General features: G+C 37.1%; 1 protein-coding gene across 1 annotated transcript in view; it reads right to left on the minus strand.

The window, feature by feature from the left end:
* Window positions 1-7,826: 7,826 nt before the first annotated feature.
* Window positions 7,827-20,345, minus strand: part of LOC126470875 (nose resistant to fluoxetine protein 6-like) — a 109,021-nt gene continuing 96,502 nt past the window's right edge. Inside the window, exons 14-15 of the mRNA XM_050098891.1 lie at window positions 8,722-8,864; window positions 7,827-8,030 (exon numbers count right to left, since the gene is read on the minus strand). Coding sequence (XP_049954848.1) covers window positions 7,902-8,030; window positions 8,722-8,864 — 272 coding nt within the window. The 3' untranslated portion in view covers window positions 7,827-7,901. The remainder of the gene's footprint in view (window positions 8,031-8,721; window positions 8,865-20,345) is intronic.

Genomic DNA, 20,345 nt, shown 5'->3' on the forward strand with positions numbered 1-20,345 from the left:
GCCAAAGCTAAAGATCTGCATGTTGCAGTTCTTTTACATATTATTACTGTTTGCTGAATGTTTCAACAGTATCTTTCAAAATAAAAACAACAGTTTGAAATTTATTAGCAATTGTTTATTATGGAAGTCACCCAGTCCCAATAACTACAAGTTTTGCTGACCATTGTTGCAAAACATTTGTAAATGTGAAATTATAGGAAATGTGTTCCACTGATTTTTGAACAAAATACAAATTATCATACTTGTCACCTGAATATATTTCAGTAGAGCTATAGTAACTGAAAGTCCTTGATGGAATATACATCATTTAACAAGTGAAAGTAACAATTCACTGAGTACCTGAGGTGCTAGGTTACCACCAGGCTCATAAACAAGACTGGGAACTTTACTAGCTTTTCAAAAAATCATCATTGAGAGCCAGGAAAAACACAAATACACACAAATGACTACATAGTCATGGTCTGGGTGGCTACAGTTTGCCAGAGAGCATGCCCATCAACCACACACAAAGTTTTATCAGTAGAAATTTTGTACTGTTGGTCGTCTGTAGGTATCACAGTATGTGGTTTTTTAAATGTATTTCATTCATTATTACTGTTACGTTCCCCTGTCAGTATTTCTGCTGTAGTTATTTGGACATATTTACTTCATTTGGTTCTACAGTTGATACATTATTTGTGGTTTTTGATTATATTTTATTTGATCTGATCTTAATTACCTCGTTAGAGTTGAGTTGAAATGTGTCGTGTTGAGTCTTTTCCCATTCAATCATTATGTTTTCATATTAAAAAAAAAATCTTCCATTTCTTTATTCAATACATGTAGGTTAATGTTGCATTTTGGACCATTTGAAGCAGATAAGCTTCTTGTTTTGTGAGACATATCAGTTAAACTGATGATTCTGCCATGAAAATTTTACATCCTTGTTTGAAATCAAGCACAAAATCATCATTATTCCATTACACTATGCCCTATGACAATGGTGACTCATAAATAATGCAAATGGGGATTTATATATGAATTTAAAATCTTCCAAGCACAAAGTTTACACAATTGTTCTATTAAATGTAACTATAAATGAAAGTAATTGTCTAAATTATATCAGTGTCAACTGTACAAGATAAACAACCATACCTATGCTCAATTAATATACATACAGTCCTTTCTTCTTCCTTTCTTTCTTTGACCAAACAACTCAATAACTTGTTAATTGAAATTTGGTGTGCATTGTATCATGTTGTTTTCTATGGAGAGAATTATTAATGCACTCAACCTAGGCTTGATCATGGTGATTTTGGAAAATGACAGTTGTGATGTGCCATGGCATCGAGTCTGAGGCACTAAGCAGACATCTTAATCCATGACTGCTCAGCCACCACCCACCTTGTGAAGACTGCTCAAATGCTTGCATATGGTATCCCATATGTGCTCAGTACATTCGGGATTAGGCATCCTAGGAGGCTACCTGAGCTGGATAGTGGCTTCTCTACTCCAAAGTACAAAAATGGTTCTGGTTGCTAGAACTGCTCATGTTGTTGTTGTACAGCATTGAATTGGAAAATTATTAGCTACACTGTAGCCTATCTGTTAACTGTTACAGTTCATGATAGTCTGTGTACCTCAGAAATTGTCTCAGATGTATGTGGTTTTCCCAGAATCGAAGGTGATGGTACAACTCAAAAGCCAAATACCTCCATAAATTCAGATATGGAGTGTCCATTGTGTTTGGCACTCACAGTCTGATGTAATGAAATACATTTTGTATCAAATTTTTTTGTGGCTCAACTGCAAAGCCATAAAGCCAGTGTCCAGTACAAGGTCTGAACTCACAGTCAAGTTACATATAGAAATACTTGATCTATCATGGCCACAAGAGGCCCCCCTCTCTCTCTCTCTCTCTCTCTCTCTCTCTCTCTCTCTCTCTCTCTCTCTCTTGCTTGCTTTCTCTCTACCCTGGCATCTGTCTCTAAACCTGGATCAGAATAACAAATTTACTAACAGCCAGTTGTTTATAGGACAGCTAGCATAGCAACAACCAGTCAGAGCACAAGTTTGGTCATGCCTCTCTTCTCTGCACAGCTGTTATTGCTCTGATCCATCAGCTATTGGTTACTAGTCAGTTGTGGACTAAAACTGCAGTCTGCAACATAATTGTTGTGATATGTTCTTATATCCTTTTTTTCTCAGTGAACATGCTCTATATGGAACTATAAAGCAGCTGCTTCTGGAGCCATATTGTGCTTGGGGGTAACAATCAACTGGTATACCCCTCTTCCACACTCAGCTGTCAATCAAATTGTTATTCATAATAGTTCATGGATCCCCCATTTCAAGGTCTGTCATCTGGCTCAACATGAGAGGATACATCGTACCTTGATACACAGGGTTTATGTCATTTTGAACTCAGCCTACCAGCTGAGTTAACTAACCTAAGTTATGCTTTTAGACAGGTTAGTTACAGTGAGTAGCAGATGGTTGCATTTTGTGTTCATGACCAGCTGTAAATCCAAAGGATGTACAGACCAAGGAGTCTCACAAATCCATAGCTATTTGCACTGTGCAGGAAGTATTGGATCCCTCCCATCTACATGTTGGTCACACACAGGCCAGACCACCAGGGCCACTGAAGTCCATTCTACTGAAATTTAGTGTCACATATTTTATAACAATGATGCAAATCTGTGATTGTAGAACACTGGTTGGCCACTGGCCACCCTATGGAATTTGTCAATAGAATTGTTTGTTAGTGCAACCATTTCCAACTTAGGTTTAAGTGATGTTGCACAAACAGGTCACACTGCATTTTGTGCCCTGGAATGGGGAGATGAGCTGTCGAAATAGTGACAGGATCTATCAGTTTTACTGAGTCGCTTTTGTGTGATCTAGTTGAATAGTCTATGATCTGGAAGACGTTAAGGGTTAATAATTATTATGAAATCACTACCAGAGCAGTTTTTTCTTTTAAATTTGTGTGGTAGAAAGCAAAGTGTGTTACTTCCATGTCCCTCACACAGCAATAGGCACTCTCAGTTTGGAGCAGTTAGACACGGAGTCCCAGAAGATTTTGTTTTACCTTCTTTGTTGTTTCTAATGTATATTAATGAACCTAGATTTGCATTGTCACAAGATGATTCAGTAATGTGTTATAAAACTTAATTAGTTCCAGAAATTCCAGTGGAGACTTTTTCAAAACAAACTGGTATTATGATGACTGATTCACAAAGCATAAATTCATTAATGTTCTTTTTTGTGACTAATATTTCTCTTTACTCAAACATTAGTGCAAAACCTAATTATAGTGGCAGGAAAAAGAAACCTATACAATAAAATAAAGGGTTTAATATTAGTACTAACAAAGCCAGATATGTGGATATACATGCATTCAGTGAACTGCCAGAGCTTCCTAAATATCTTGTGGGTGATATAGTGAGTCAAATAACCAGCTATTGGCCAACTCCTATTCCACTGGATAGAATTCTCACACTGCTGCCCACATTTTGGCATTCATCTATTCTGGAAAATGTAACATGATATCACATTTGCTGCAGTAAGAAGCTGCTGTTTCCATTTATTCCATAACAATTGATTAATCCCTTAACACAAAGTTATCTCATTCTTATTATTTTGACAGAAATGGAAAATCCTGAGTATGATTTGGCCACTTTTCATTCCTACATTTGTAGCCTGGCTGCTATGTTTTGGTTCAGGTGGTTGCTAATAGATATCGCTTTTACTGTGTACAGCTTTAGATACTTGACAACAAAATGAACGCTTTCGTCCTCTGTTCTGTGTTACTGTTTAGGCAGTGCTTCAGAAAATGGATTTCCATAGTCATCCTAAGATTGACATTCATTTAGTGGCTCAGAAAGTGAAGAAGAGTGTAATGTTCCTGCATTAGAGACAGAAAGTGATGACAGTTTGTCAGATGACTGACAGGTGCTCGCACAATGGTACAAGATACATACATCCACTGTGCTCCATCCAGATCCTTCAAGATTTCCATTTATAGGAAACCATACATGATTTGATACCATATATACACAGAAACTAAAAAATAATTTTAAATTTCAAGAATCTTAGTCAAAGACCAGTGGACAAGTATACTCAGGATTTTATTAATTGTGACATTCAAAAAATTGTAACTCATTATTTTGAGCTCTAAATGTTATCTTTGTATGTCTGTATGTAATGTCATACTATTTTTGTAATATAATTTGTAAAAAAATGGAACAATATGTTAAGAGGTTGAATGTGGTGGATAAATACTAAGAAAAAAAGAACATTGTGCTCTCAAGATGGTAGAGTTAATAATAAAAAAAAAGTGAAATCAGGGCATCTAAAGGAAATGTCCCATCATTTGTTTACTATCCATAAAGAGCAACAAAATGTGTAAAGAATCCATGAGTCAAGATTTTGCTTTTAATATTAATACTATGAGTACCTGCCTCTTGGCACATATTTGCAGATCACCCACAAAATATTTAAATTAATAATTTTCTTCTACTCTGAGTTCTCTGAAATTCCACTCACCACCACACATTACCTTCTACTGTGTGGTTTACAAGCTGATCTTTTAAAATACTTTAGTATCTTGAAATCACTTCTCATTTTCTGACTGTCAGTAGTTCAGTATCTGTAACAGCAAGGCATCTCACCTGTCTGTGAGTGCATATCCTTTTATCACTTGCTTTGAATACACCACAAAACAACAGTGCAAACCACTGGCCAAGCTTATGTCAGAAGGCTCTACAGTTGGCTTTGTTGAATACTATAGTGTTTTAGATTAGTTTACATAAAATTTATTTGGCACTAAATATGTACAGGGTGTCGTAGGAGGAATGGTCAATATTGAGTGATATGACAGGAACCATCATTCAAAACAAAAAAGTCTAGTATATGTGGGCTATGAAATACAAACCTCAAGAGCTATGAGCACATCATCTTTGATACTGTGACACAAATCTGTTCCACTGAGCTGTCCACATAACTGATGTGTCATTGGCACACATACCAGTTTTCTGATCCAAATTGTCAAAGAAATTATTTACGTAGAGTGCATGAAAACCACCCTAAGTACCAAACACTGTAGATTTCCATCCTTAACATGTAATAACTCCAGGCTACAGTGGGGCATATTTCCAACATGTGTATTATTATGATCCATAAAAATTTTCTTTTTATCAGTTTTGAGCTTGAGATGATATAAGCACTAACTGCAAGTTGAGTTTTTCTAGTTGGTAGCAAAGAGGAGGAAAATTAACTTTAGCCTACTCCTGTCAGTGTGCCTTGCACTGTGTGGTACATATCATGATGGATAGAGTTTACTCTTAGGATTTTCTGGTATCCCACCTGAAAATGTTAAAAGTAAGCATATAACAAACGATATTTATTTGGCACCTGCCTACAGTATAAGGCACATTTTCTCTCCACATATTCCATTTTATGGAGGTTTTTCTTGGTAATATTGATAATGGAATGTGGTAAAAATACTCTGAGCATCCCACATAAGTCATCAGGTGAATATTCTCCAATATTTTGGTAGATATTTGTGATTTTTTTAAATTTTTTATTTATTTATTTATTTATTTTTTTTTTTTTACTGTAGCTGGAGCCATCCCAAACAAATATGTCTTATCATGTTTCTCCTGTGATGCCCAGTGTCAATGGAAACAAATATGAAGACAGTAACTGTTCTGAAAAGAACGGATTCCACTGATGATTGTGCAGCATCTCTAGAATAATTGATAATTAATTGAAACCCTCAGCTGCTGAGGACACAGATGAATAGCATGACTGCAGGGACTTATCCCTTGCACGCTTCCCGTGAGACCCATATTCCCAACTGTCCACAATCTACATACGTAATGTTCCTAATAGATACTTTTAAATGGCTACTTGGCCATTGACCTTCTTCTGGGCAAGAGCGCAACGTAAGTGGGTGCAAGTAACAAGTGGATGGGCAAAGTATCTATTAGGAACATAATGTATGTAGATTGTGGGCAGTTGGGAATGTGGGTCTCACGGGAAGTCCCTTCCGTCATGCTATTCATCTGTGTCATCGGTGGCTCGGATGGATAGAGCATCTGCCGTGTAAGCAGGAGATCCTGGGTTCGAGTCCCGGTCAGGGCACACACTTTCGGCTGTCCCCATCAAGGTATGTCAACAACACCTGTCGGCAGCTGAGGGTTTCAATTAATTATCATTTAATGGAAACAAACTTATTTTTAAAGTGGAATTTTACATGCCTGTTTGACAGTGGTCTCAAGGCAGCCTAACCCAATATTCATTTTATCAATATGTATTATCTAGGACAGCAACACAGCAAGAATAACCAGTACCCCAGGAGCAACTAAGCAGCACTGCAGCATGAAGATAGCAGTCCATGCAGAGCAGGGTCATGCTGTAGCTGCTGCAATACTAGTTATTCATAATGTTTTACTGTCTCTGTTAATACATATCATTATCTCAAAAATCTCACTAGACTAATTTATAACTGCTCAATCAAATGGACATATAAAATTCTGCTTTAAAAATGGTTTTATTTGTAATGGGAATCAAACTGATACTTTCTATCAACACTGGGCCTCATACAAAAGATGTGACAAGCACTATTTGTTTGGCAGGACTCCATCTACACATTGGGAAAATGATATCGCAAATTTATACTGAAACAGTAGAGAAAATGTGCATGATGACTCTCAGAAAGGATAGCCTATATATGTGTGTTTCCTAGTGACTTTTGATCTAGTTTACATTATATCTAGGTACAGTAATCCACTATCAGTTTACACACTACATATGTTAAATGAATTTTAGTGTGTGTTACTTCTGTAGTCCCATGTTTTGTACCTTATATGTATCCACTGATATTTCTATGCTCTGCAAGGACAGTTGTTAATTATAGACCATTTCCTTGAAGTAGTTTTCATTAGAATGAAAATTGACCAATACTAACAAAACTAAGCTGTTCTTATCATTTATTTTCATAGTGCTGACTTCTAATTGAAAATTAATCATCCAAAATTATACATACCCTGCCTTTATTTTTTGTCAAATGAAAGCTGAAAATCTTTGTTCTCTTTTTACTGTAAATTTTCCATTTAGTGAGTAAATGTATAGGTAAAAAACAAGACTAGTAAGTAAATAAAATGACACTGATCAAACAAAAGGTAACAATGAGAAGCAGACCAGAAAGGTAATAATTCTAGTAATTTATTATCACATACAATTTTATTTTTGTTCTTAGTACAAAATATTTGCCTGTATCTGCTACTTTCACAATGATCATTACTCTTTTAAGTACTATTTACAATATCTGTGACATCAGCTGCTTATTAATTTTTAACAGCTTAAGCAGCATGTCTCCCCAGACATTGTAGGTATTATAGAAATGACCTTTCTCTCATTTCCACAATTTTTGCAAATCTGATTGTATCATTAATCTATAATGAAGAACATGAACCCAGTCTCAACAATGTTTTTTTTTTAAGTTCACATGCTACTCAGGAGCAGCAAACATTTACACAGTTCTTTACACTCAGTTTTTCATTCTAATTTACAATGATGACTATGTTTTCAATTTTGATAATCTCACTCATATTATATATATTAAAAGTTTCTTATAAAGCATCACTCAGGAAAGAGTTGCTCTGCAACATTTCTTATAATGAAAATACTGACAATTAATACTGACATGTGAATCATAAATTAAGTTATCAAAAAAAGATATTCATTCTGCATTAAAATAAATTTCACTTTCAGTGCAAAATATCATCACTGATGTATTGTTGATAATTTGACACACATTAGTGATATGTACACCACGAAATTCCTTCTGAAGCATCAACATTGGTTCTTTGGTTTACAAAATAATGTTCAGTAACATTCTGATTAACATTCCTTCACCTTGGATTTTTGCTTTTATCAGGTGCAAATAACTTCAGCAGTGAAACAATAGGTGCTTCAAAAGCAAGTGAAAGAATGAAAGAAAGAATGTATGATGCCACTACTTGTCCAGAAAATAATATGAGCTGCAAAAAGAAAAGAGACTTAATTAATGGTATTTCATCAAATACTTTGTGATACCAATAATATGAGCAGTTAAGTTCATCATTAAAAAAGAAATAATCTTATTGTTCATGAAAATAAAGATAACAATTCAGTAAATAGAGGAGGTACTGAGTAGATGATGAGTGCACAAACAAGAATTTGAACACTGTTCTTCAGCGTACAAACTGGTGTTCTCCTGCAGCACACACAGACTGGTAGAGCAATATTTTCTAGCTCGGCCTACTCTAGCCTTTATATGCTTTGAACAACAGCACAAGGTCATAATATACACAGTTATATTCAAGTTCTTGTTTATACTGTAGGCACTTAAATGTGACAGTCCAATGCAAGTGTAAACAAATGAGAAATTAAACTGCTATTGGGAGAGGATAAGTGTAGGGAAACAAACTTTGCCTCCTTCTCATGGGGCTGACAACCTACATGCATTTTTTGCGCTTCTGCAGAAGCAGAACTGACACTAGATCATAGGACTGACCAATCCCTTTTGGTGACATGCAAGATGTACTTTACTACAAAAATAAGAAGTAAAGAGAGATCACCCTCCACGCACATTAATTATGACATTATAATATTTGTGCATTTTACCACTAAGAAGAAAATTCTATATTAAAATGCATTTATGCATTAACAGTTTTCTCCTAATATACATACCACTGTCACTATGCTTAGATGGAAGGGGCCATCTGTTGTCATCGCCATAACTCTTATCATGAGAGGATGAACTAAGTATGCACAGTATGTCACTCTGCTTAGAGGATATAGTTTTGTTGATGAAAGAATTTTGTTTATGATTCCTGGAAAACAAAATGAAAGGGAGCTGTAATTACATGGTTTGGTTTGACATCAAACATTACAGTTTACAGATTATGATAATTGTAAATATTTGGTTCATGCTGCAGCACCTCTCCAGGTTACCATAAAGAAAAAAAGATTATTATTGTTCAATAAAATACCAAATTCTAGGAGTGCCTCATATTTTAATATCTCCCAAGACAAATGGATGGTGATGGCACATGCTGAACATAAACAATACAAACAGAGATACTGTATGTGAAATTTAAAACTTTTCCATTATATACACTGTTCCATGAAATTTTAGCCAAACCTCCAGATGTTAGTAACTTTCTGCTGTGATGATTCAGTAGAGAGTCTTCTGGCTGTATTGAACTGTACAGTGATGAAAGTACACTGAGGTCACCTGTTTAAGACCCACCAACACATGCAGTATGAGATATTCACTCTGCAGCGGAGTGTGCGCTGATATGAAACTTATTGATTCTGCAGCAGTGTGTGCGCTGATATGAAACTTCCTGGCAGATTAAAACTGTGTGCCGGACCGAGACTCTGTAAAGTTTGGAAGGTAGGAGACGAGATACTGGCAGAAGTAAAGCTGTGAGGACGGGGCGTGAGTCGTGCTTGGGTAGCTCAGTTGGTAGAGCACTTGCCCGCGAAAGGCAAAGGTCCCGAGTTCGAGTCTCAGTCCGGCACACAGTTTTAATCTGGCAGGAAGTTTCAACACATGCAGTGTTTTCCAAGCTGTCACCATGTGTGTGTTGCTTGAGCACATGTGCTGCAAGTCTCTGCACTGCTCTGATCACCTTCCATGCTGAAAGCTCATCTCATGAATATAAAGGTCAATTGTCTTCACATGATAAAGTCACAGAATGACACCAGCTACATGGTGCACAAAGTTTTTCTGTGACAGCATTCCATGCACCATAAATGAAAACTGCTGTTCTGATTGACAAGGGCCTCAGAATGTTGTTTGCCCTTTGGTTAATTGAGAATGGAGTCCCAAAAGTTCAAAGTATGGGCCACAATTTGTATTTCATTGTATGTCATTGAATGACCAGTAGAAATACAGTGTTCAGCAATATCGGATTTGCTAGGTTGGAGAAGGTGAGTATGCCACTGATGTTCCTCGATGCACTCCTGAACAGTGAACATCATTTTCCCTGTATAAGGTTTGCTGCATTCATATGCAATCCTATAAACACATGCCTTGTATGGCTATAAGTTACCTCTGTTCAGTTGTAGAAGTGCTTATAGTTTGATGGAGGATGAAAGATCACTTTAACTTCATGGTAGACTAGTTTAACATTATGGTATTGCACTACCCATTTTTGTAGAAACATTTTCAATATTTGGCAGATAAACTGTCATCTTGATGGCCTCATCCTCTTTCTTGTTCTGTCACTTATGTCTGTAGACCTCTCTCTACCTGGTGAGGTGAATATCCACGTCCCAGGAACACAGTTGAGAGATGTTCCAGTCCCACTTGCAGGTTATTGGCTTGGTGATATAAGACTTCAAAATAAGCAGCATAGCATGTGCCATCTTGCAACAAATGCACCGGGGGAAATTTCTTGGGAGTCTTGCTCTGTGTTGACAAGAGCCACACTGCTGAAGAGCAACATACCTTCTATGGATAAGGTCGCCCTCTCTATCTTATGAGCAGATGTGGATATGATTGTACCCAGAATCAGATGAAATCAACCTTACTGTTCTCATTCCATGGAACGAACATACTGATATGTTCATAATTAAGAACAATTGCATCTCACACACTCAACTATTGCAAATTGCTATTATATGGTTTTAAGGTTTCATCATGATCTTTTTTAATTGATATGCAAGCTGTATCTCACATAAAACCCTTAAATTGTTCCAGTCTGGCACATTGCCTCAGTATGATGTTGTGTATGTCAAAACATGTATCTATTGTTACTGTTCATAGCCTTTCACATTTGGGGTGCATAAACCCAGGTATCGGTCTTTTTTAGTGTACAGACTTGGTGAAAGTAGGTATTTCTAGTGTGTTGTGGTCACAACTTCTGGTAGTGTATTACATGATGTTAATTATGGACATATACTTGGAGATAATTTCCAAAATTGTTTGCACTTGCATAGATGTGAATGCCACCCCGAACATAAATTCTATGTTTCCTATGTCAATGTGAGAGTGTTTGAACATCTAAATCTACATACACACTCTGCAAGCCTCAGTATGGTATGTGATGGAGGGTATTTTGTACCACTAATAGTCATTTCCCTTCCTGTTCTAGTCACAAAGAGAGTGAAGGAATAATGATTATCTATATGCCTCCGTACAAGTCCTAATTTCCCTACTCTTATGTTCATGGTCCTTACACAAAATGTACATTGGTGGCAGTAGGATTGTTCTACATTTACTTCAAATGCCAGTTCTCTAAATTTTCTGATAGTGTTCCTCGAAAATACTGTTGCTTTCCCTTGACGGATTCCCATTTGAGTTCCCAAAGAATCTCCGTAATACTTGCATGTTGACCAAACCTACCGGTAATACATCTAGTAGCCTGCCTCTGAATTGCTTCAATGTCTTCTTTTAATTTGACCTGGTAGAGGTTCCAAACACACAAGCAGTACTCAAGAATGGGTTGCACTAGTGTTCTACATGCAGTCTTCTTTACAGGTGAACCACCACTTACCTAAAACTCCCCCATAAAGTGAAGTCGACTACGCACCTTCCCCACTACAATCCTTACATGCTCATTCCATTTCATATTGCTTTGCAGTGTTATGCCTACATGGACCTGATTGTGTCAAATAGCAAACTAATAATGCTGTATTTGAACAGTACATGATTATTTTAATTACTCATCTGCATTAACTTACATTTTTCTCCATTTAGAGTTAGCTGCCATTCATCACACTAATTATAAATTTTGACTAAGTCATCTTGTATCATTCTATAGTCACTCACTGACAACACCTTCCTGTACACCTGCAAAATCAGCACATAGCAACAGATTGCTGCTCACACTGTCCATCAGATTATTTACATGTATAAAGAATATTAGCAGACCTATCACATTTCCCTGGAGCACTCCTAATGATACCCTTGTCTCTGATGAACACTCATCATTGAGGACAACATGCTGGTTCTTATTACTTAATAAATCTTTGGCCATTTACACATCAGAGGACCTATTCTGCATGCCTGACCTTTGTTAACAATCTGCAGTAGAACAGTGTGTCACATGCTGTTCAGAAATCTAGAGATATTGAACCTGCCTGTGGCCTCCAGGCATAGTTCACAGAATATCATGTGTGAGAAGGGCAAGCAGAGTTTTGCACAACTAATGCTTTCTAAATGCATGCTGATTTGTGGACAGCAGCTTTGCCATCTCAAGGAACTTTATTATTTTTGAACTGAGAATGTGTTCAAGAATTCTGCAGCAAACTGATGTTAAAGATATTGGTCTGTAATCCTGCAGTCAGTTCTTTTACCCTTCTTACATGTAGGAGTCACCTGCACATTTTTTTCCAGTCACTTGAGACTTTGTGCTGGGCAAGAGATTCATAATAAATGCAAGCTATGTAAGAGTCCAGTGCTGCTGAGTACTCCTTGTAAAACCAAATTGGAACCCCATCCAGACCTTTCGACTTATTGTTTTCAACTCTCTAAGTTGCTTCTATACTCCAAGGAAGCCTATTACTATGTCCTCCAAACAGGAGTCTGTGTGATGATCAAATGACACTATATTTAGAATGTCAGATTTTCTTTTGCTATCTTTTACCGCCGCACCAGATTGTTCAACAAGCAACTGGATAGAAGCCTTCGACTTCCTTAGTGATGTTACATAAGACAAGAATGTTCTCAGTTTTTGGCTAGATTCTTTGCTAAGGTATGCCAGTAGTAGTTCTTCTATGCTTTGTGCATCAATCATTTTAATGATACACAGCTCTTTACTAACTTCTGCCTGTCATCATTTGTGCATTCACTTTTAAACTGAGAATGCAACATTCTTTGCTTCCCCAGCATCTTTCAGATTTTGTTATTAAACCATGGTGGATCTTTTCTGTCCTTAATCTGCTTATTCAGTACATACTCCTCCAGAGCAAATATTTATGATCCATCTAAACTTTGCTCATAATTGCACTTTGACATCAAACACAGGCATTGGTCATCTTAATGTGAATGGGCCATGTATATATTCCAGTGGAGTATTGTCCTGTAACCTCCCCCTTAATATTTTTCAGAGCTGAAGATGGCACTTTAATTTTGCTAAAACTAGTTATCAATGTACAAATATTTGTGATCTTGGCTAGTAAAGTGTTCCCACAAAAAGACGACACCATTCATATTAATAGGATCAATGTTTTACTATGTAACAGAATATCACAAGATTGATTAGGACCCTACTAACCACATCATAAAACAAACGGCGGTAATTTTGACTTTCAGTACTATACTAAACAAGATCATTAAGAGACTGAGAGCACATGTTTCAGTTCCACCTAGGCTGTATGGATTGCCTAAGATCCTTAAAAAAGGTATACCTTTATGACCTACTGTGAGCAATATTGGAGCAGACACCTATGACTTGGCCAAGTTCTTGATGTCTTTCTCATACAAATTGCAGAAAAGTATTTACATCATATAAGAAGCTCTACTCATTTTATCAGCAGATGTAAGATGTGTATAATTTCCCGTGCAAGTGCAGCAAATCCTATTACATTGATAACAACACATACTGTTCATGAGCATATTGTGGAATATCAACAGCATACTCTCTTCCTCTAATCCAGCAAATCTGCTATTGCTGAACACACAATTTCTACTGGCTTTTTGATGAAACACAATGGAACCCCACTATAATGAGTCAATGGACTTTCAGCTGTCTGAAGCCCTTGTCAGTTGCTACAATGCAGTACTTTGTGCTCTGTGTGGCCAGCTTCAGTCTTCGATTTTACTATGTGAAGATGATTTATATCAATGTGCTGAGTTTCCACAATGGAGGTTGTTTAGAGTAACACACAAAAAAATGGTACAAATGGCTCTGAGCGCTATGCGACTTAACTTCTGAGGTCATCAGTCACCTAGAACTTAGAACCAATTAAACCTAACTAACCTAAGGACATCACACACACCCATGCCCAAGGCAGGATTCGAACCTGCAACCATAGCGGTCGCTCGGTTCCAGACTGTAGCACCTAGAACCGCACGGCTACTCCGGCCGGCCGGAGTAACACACAGACTTGCAACAAGAATGTGTGTGTTCAATCAATGAATGTGCAGTGACAACTGGGTATCCCATTTAAGTGCAGGCAGGGTCTTAAAAAGAAGACAGCAGTGCACTTTTGCCAATATATGCCTGAGGATGGGCAGAAGACTCTGCTCCAAAATATCATTGCAGGTTGTTACTGATGTTGGCAGTTTGACCAAAATGTCATGGAACAAACAGAAATACAGTGAAACCTCACTTTTACACTTTTTAAGGAAAAAAGATGCAAAATGGAGAAAAACATAAAAGGTGGGAAATTGCTATTTAAGTAGTGAAAATTACATATAGAACAACCTCACTCACATTTTCATAATTTATAAATGATATATGTAAATAATGTGCATAAAAATACTCATCAGAGACTTGTTCATAATCTAATAAAGGTTTTCTGAGTTTTGTACTGTGTTCATCCACCAATGTGCCATTTCATGACACTTCAGCACAACAACTTGCACCAAAAATGACTTATTTTGGAGAGAGGCAGAAAGTAGCAGCTGGAGCTTTTGAGAAGCTAAGGAACAATATTTGGTGATATTCGTGGATGGTTTCATGCAAGTGTGACATAATGAACAAGTTGGTAAAGTTGTTCTTCATTTTAAGGAAAAAAAAAGTGGGTTGTTTTAATTTTTTCACTATGTTTTTCCAGTTCATAAATATGATGGAAAGCTATAAGATCTACATCTGCAGGAGAAATATATGTTTTATTGTCTTCACTGCTGCATTTACATCTGCACTGAGTTATCCAGTTGCAGCTTTTCCCACAATGAAGCAAGTAGGGTCATCATTATTACACAGATCTGGTGTGTCACACCAATTTCCTTCATCTGCTTGAATTAATCCAACTTTTTGAAAGTAGTTGGAGATGGTGGACTCTGTAACTTCTGTCCATGCATTGGCAAAATAGAGTAAAGCATCTAAAATTGGCACTTTAAAGGAAGATGGATATTTTCTACCTTCCAGCAAACTTAATATCTTCTGCACAATGGCTTTTCTGTAACAAGTTTGAAGGTATGGATAATGACCAAATAGAAGGGCTGCACATCGCTTGTGCAGTCTGGTGGCAGGAACTCTAACTTCACATTGGTTAAATTTATATTTTTTGAATGTGTAGGGTGCCAATGGGCCAACGGCCTTGCTACAGTGGTAACACCAGTCCGTCAGATCACTGAAGTTAAGTGCTGTCAGGCTGGGCTTGTACTTGGATGGGTGACCATCCGGTCTACTGAGCAGTGTTGGCAAGCGGGGTGCATTCGGCCCTTGTGAGGCAAACTGAGGAGCTACTTGACTGAGAAGTTGTGGCTCCGATCTCAGAAACTGACATACGGCTGGGAGAGCAGTGTGCTGACCACATGCCCCTCCATATCCGCATTTAATGATGCCTTAGGGTTGAGGATGACACAGTGGCCGGTCGAAACCGTTGGGCCTTCATGGCCAGTTCGGGAGGAGAGAGAGGGTGACAGTACACAAGTCTGATAGTTTTCCTGTTATACATTCCCATTCTTTCATGAGGGATATGCAGCTGCTTCTTGAGTAGTCCCAATTACGCTTTGTTATTGGCAGTGTAGTTCATGGGCAAAGATTTATGTGTTAAAAATGTGCTTTTTTCCAATTTTTCCAATCACAAATAGTTTAATTCTGTTAAAGACACCAGTATTTCTGTCTAGCTTTATTGTAAGACCAACTTTACTGTGTATCCCCACATGGAAATTTCATCTCTAAAGGCAAGTGTTTTGTTTGGTAGGGTGCTGAAAGAGAGAACAGTTTCATCTATGTTGAAGATGTCCTTTTGTCCTTTGTAAGTGCTTAAAATTTATCACTCTGCCATTCGCTAACAGTTTGTATGGTTACACTGTTTCCTTCATCGCATATTGCTTTGAACACCACATTATATACCACTTCTTGAACTTATCGATCCAATCATTAGGTGCAGAGAAGTCCTTGATTCAAAACATATTAGGTGCCTTCAGCAGCTTTTTGTGCATCATGCTATCCATGATTATGTTGGAAGCATGTGCAGTCAGAAACCAGTTCATCATAATTTCTTCCAGAACTGCATATTTAGTGTATCTGGCATATTTTACAATTTTTAGTTCCAAAACATAATGTTTTCAACAACTGTGTCCAGCATCATCACAGGTACCACTAAACTCTGTGCTTATGCAATGTGCCATCTGAAATGAACTTGAATTCTTTTAAGAATTTTTACTTTCTTGTGTATCAAAAGGGTTTTCCTATCTCTTTTTGTAATATTTTCCATTTTAAAACTGTGACAAGAAACACTCAACTTCTACTTTAAAGAAACAGATAAAACCACAGTACTTCAATCACTTACACAAGACTGTGAATAACACCACACAGTACTCTTGCCACAGTTGTTGACAGAAATCTACATTTTTATAAAGTATAGAGTGCAGCAATCTAGTGCCTAGCCATTATTAATGCACTATTTTCTAATCTTGATGCATGTTCGTTCCCTGTCGTTCGGGCACCAGCCATTCAAAGAAATGTGACTGATGCCTGAACAACATGGAACTAAAATGCATTGAGATTAGAAAATAGTGCATTGATAATGGCTAGGCACTAGCCGAAATATGGATTTGCATAATAAAATCTGCAATAAAAGAAAGGATGACTGATTGCTGTGCTATATAATTTATAAATCACATAACAGTCGCTGAGTGCACCCACTTTCCTAATGGAAGGTAACATGAGAAATCTACTTGCCTTGGTCTGTAGTGACAGCTTTGTAAGAACAGCCAACATAGATGACCTTAGTTAGCAGATTACACTGTGTCTCTGTGTATTCAACCCATAAAATAAACTATATGATTAGTTATAAATTCTGGGAAGTGGACATCATCTGCTTATGGTCATAATCACAGAGTTCTGTGTCTCTGCCAGATGTGGTACACAATGTCAGCTTCAGAAAGCACCACACTCCAAGCAGTCTCAGCATGGCACCACACACAGTAACGGCACACATACCAGCGACTTTTTTATGTTTCCACTACAAAACATTCAATTAGCACATTTATTTGGCAGTAGTTATGTCTGCTACCACAGAGAGTGTTGAAAGCCAGAACTAGTTGTGGCATCCCCAAAATAGACTTCTGTTACACATAACTGTGCCAAGTACAATATTTAAGCAGCTGCAAACTGATGCTCAGTCAGTTTGATCCATTTCCAGTTACCTTTAGTTGCCTACAGTTCTTAGACAGTCTTCACACAGTTCTTTTCTACATCTATCAGTTGCTGACCAGGAAACCATCAGACAGTAAAGTGTCAAAGATTGTTTGAAGTGTTAGTCAATATGTTTACTTATTGAGAGACAGAACTTCCAGACTCTGTAACTACAGTCCAAATCAAACTTCAGTTACATTAGTCAGTAATCATCTACTGTGTTAGGTTACATTAAGCCCGCCCAGTTGGCCGTGTGGTCTAACACATGGCTTTCTGTGCAGGAAGGAGTGCCAGTCCCCGGCACGAATCCGCCCGGCGAATTTGTGTCTAGGTCCGGTGAGCCGGCCAGTCTGTGGATGGATTTTAGGCAGTTTTCCATCTGCCTGGGCAAATGCGGACTGTTTCCCCTTATTCCGCCTCAGCTACACTATGTCGGCGATTGCTGTGCAAACAAGTTCTCCAAGTACGCATACACTACCATTACTCTACCATGCAAACATAGCGGTTACACTTGTCTGGTGTGAGACATTCCCCGGGGAGGGGTGGGGGTGGGGGGTGGGGGGGGGGGGGGGGTGGGGGAAGTGGCATCCCGTCCACCGGGAGCCGTACCGCACAATAACTGTGGGATGGTGGAGGGGTGAAGTGGATTGCGGTAGTCATTGTGGGGTTGCGGACCACTGCGGCTGCAGCGGGGATGGAGCCTCTCCGTCATTTCTAGGTCCCTGGTTAACATAACATAACATAACATAGGTTACATTAGATTAATAACTTTACATCACTGTCATGCCTTCTTACAAAGCAAAAGCTGAATATTTTTTATGCAAATTTTTAAAATAAATTATTGTTCCTGTTACTCATGTGTTGCCACAGTTATTCTGCTTTACATATATTACCCTGTGACATGACTGTGGTAAGCATGCTAGTAGGCCCCTTTCCTATAGCCATGGAATGCTGTAGCTGGGTGTTCACTTCCTGCTCTCTTTATAATGGTTACCGTACTAAGTTAACACAACCAAGAACAGAGTTAACACTGAAACAATATGCCGACAATAAAATCAACATACAATACTGCTTATGTTATGGCAAACAGAACTAAGAGCTAAGGATCATAGATCAAAAAGTGATTCATTTTTAATTAAATTATTGTTACTCAGTGATAGTTATGTATTAGGTAATGTAAAATTTTAATGTTTGTCATTTTCTACAATGACATATTTGGCTTTTTGTGTACATGGAAATATTAGTTAACTAATTAATGAATAAGCAATGGTTTTAGTACCTCATTTGACTTTAGGTATATTCTCCAGTTGTATGTATATCATTCAGTACCTGCTCTGTCAAGTGACACTTTGCTTATAAAAATCACATGATGTGTTTAGGAGTTACACTTCCAATGCATATTATTTCTAAACCATAACTCACTCAGAGCAATTATTAATACTAAATAATTCTCCTCTCTTCTTCAACATGACACCACTCACTTCACTGAATAATTAGAAGTTTACACATTTTATCTGTTTCATGTGTGATTTAGTTCATGTGATCCCAACTTACAGGCGGATAGTCAACCCAAGTCTTACAGTATGTGTAGTTAAATCACTTTCATTTTTTTAACAAGGATTAACCACTAGTATGACATTTTCAGCATATAAATTTTGTATTGTACATCTTTCCATATGAAGCAGCTTGTTATATTCCCAGCCTAATCTCTCATTGTGAATGCCATGCAACTCTAAAAGTAAAATAATATTTCTGTGTTCACAGACACATAGTGCTATTTCAGAATAAACTGGGTCACTTAACACACAAAATCTGCTACATGGAACATTAAACCCTACTTGTTTTGAGAGAGACACAATTTTTAAGCATATTTTCTATTAATTTAAAATGCAGTTATTAAATTATTGTGCATATGTCTATCATAAAACAGAACATGGTGATAATTATTTGCCTTAAGATACTGTAATCTGTTGAAACAATAAGAGTTGTTAGATAAACTAAAGTCTAGTAAAAATATTTTCATATAAAAATGTGTCATGTCCCTGCATGTATAAACTGAAGTTCACCTTACTATTCTTATATTTGTTATGATAAATAATTTCAAGTGATAACGTAGTTGCAAAATACTCAGTCACAAAAAAGGAAATGTTAGTCATCATTTCCCATAGAAAATTTTGATTATTATGTTTACTGCTTTACACAAATATTTTGACTCCAGTACTGTTATTTCAACGAAGGAATGTTTACTTATTTATTTATTTACATTTTCTTTACGTGGAGCCATCGTAATGATGGCTTTTGCAAACGTCACACTTAATACTATGGTTAAATTTACACTTATAAAATACACTATATTCTGTAGCTGTTGCCTCTTATGTCTATTTTTTACATTTATCACATTACAACCGATATGTTAATGCCTCACGCTACAATCACTATCTTAAAATTCGTTGAAAGAATATAAACATTTTTCTATTAGAAAAGATTTTAATTTTGCTTTAAAAACATTTCCCGTGTACATTCTTAGAGTGTTAGGTAGCTTGTTATACCAAATCAAACCACTGATATATGGACTTCTATCAGTCATTTTTAATGTTGTTCTGTTACGGAAATAATTACACTTTGTTCTAGTGTTGTGATCATGTACATCACTGCCCTTGATAGCTTCTGTTGGTTGACTTATAAAAAATACAGCTATTTTGAAGATGTACAGAGAATATATTGTCAGATATTTCTGCTGCACAAACACTTCGTGACATGAATCTCTATGTCCCATCCCATGTATATGTCTTATTGCTCTTTTCTGTAGTAGTAGTAGTATTCTTTTTAAATGTACATCAGTTGCACAGCCCCATAGTTCAATTCCATAATTGAGAAAGGGGTGAAGTGTTCCATAATATACTAATTTCAGTGCTTGGCTAGGAACTATCTTTGCGAGCTCGCTGAGGAGATATATGGCACTACTGACTTTTCCACATATGAAATTAATGTGGTATGTCCACTGCAAATTTTCATCAACATACACACCCAGGAATTTACAGTTACCAT

Source organism: Schistocerca serialis, chromosome 3 (assembly GCF_023864345.2).
Source record: "Schistocerca serialis cubense isolate TAMUIC-IGC-003099 chromosome 3, iqSchSeri2.2, whole genome shotgun sequence".
In the NCBI taxonomy this organism is placed as follows: domain Eukaryota; kingdom Metazoa; phylum Arthropoda; class Insecta; order Orthoptera; family Acrididae; genus Schistocerca; species Schistocerca serialis.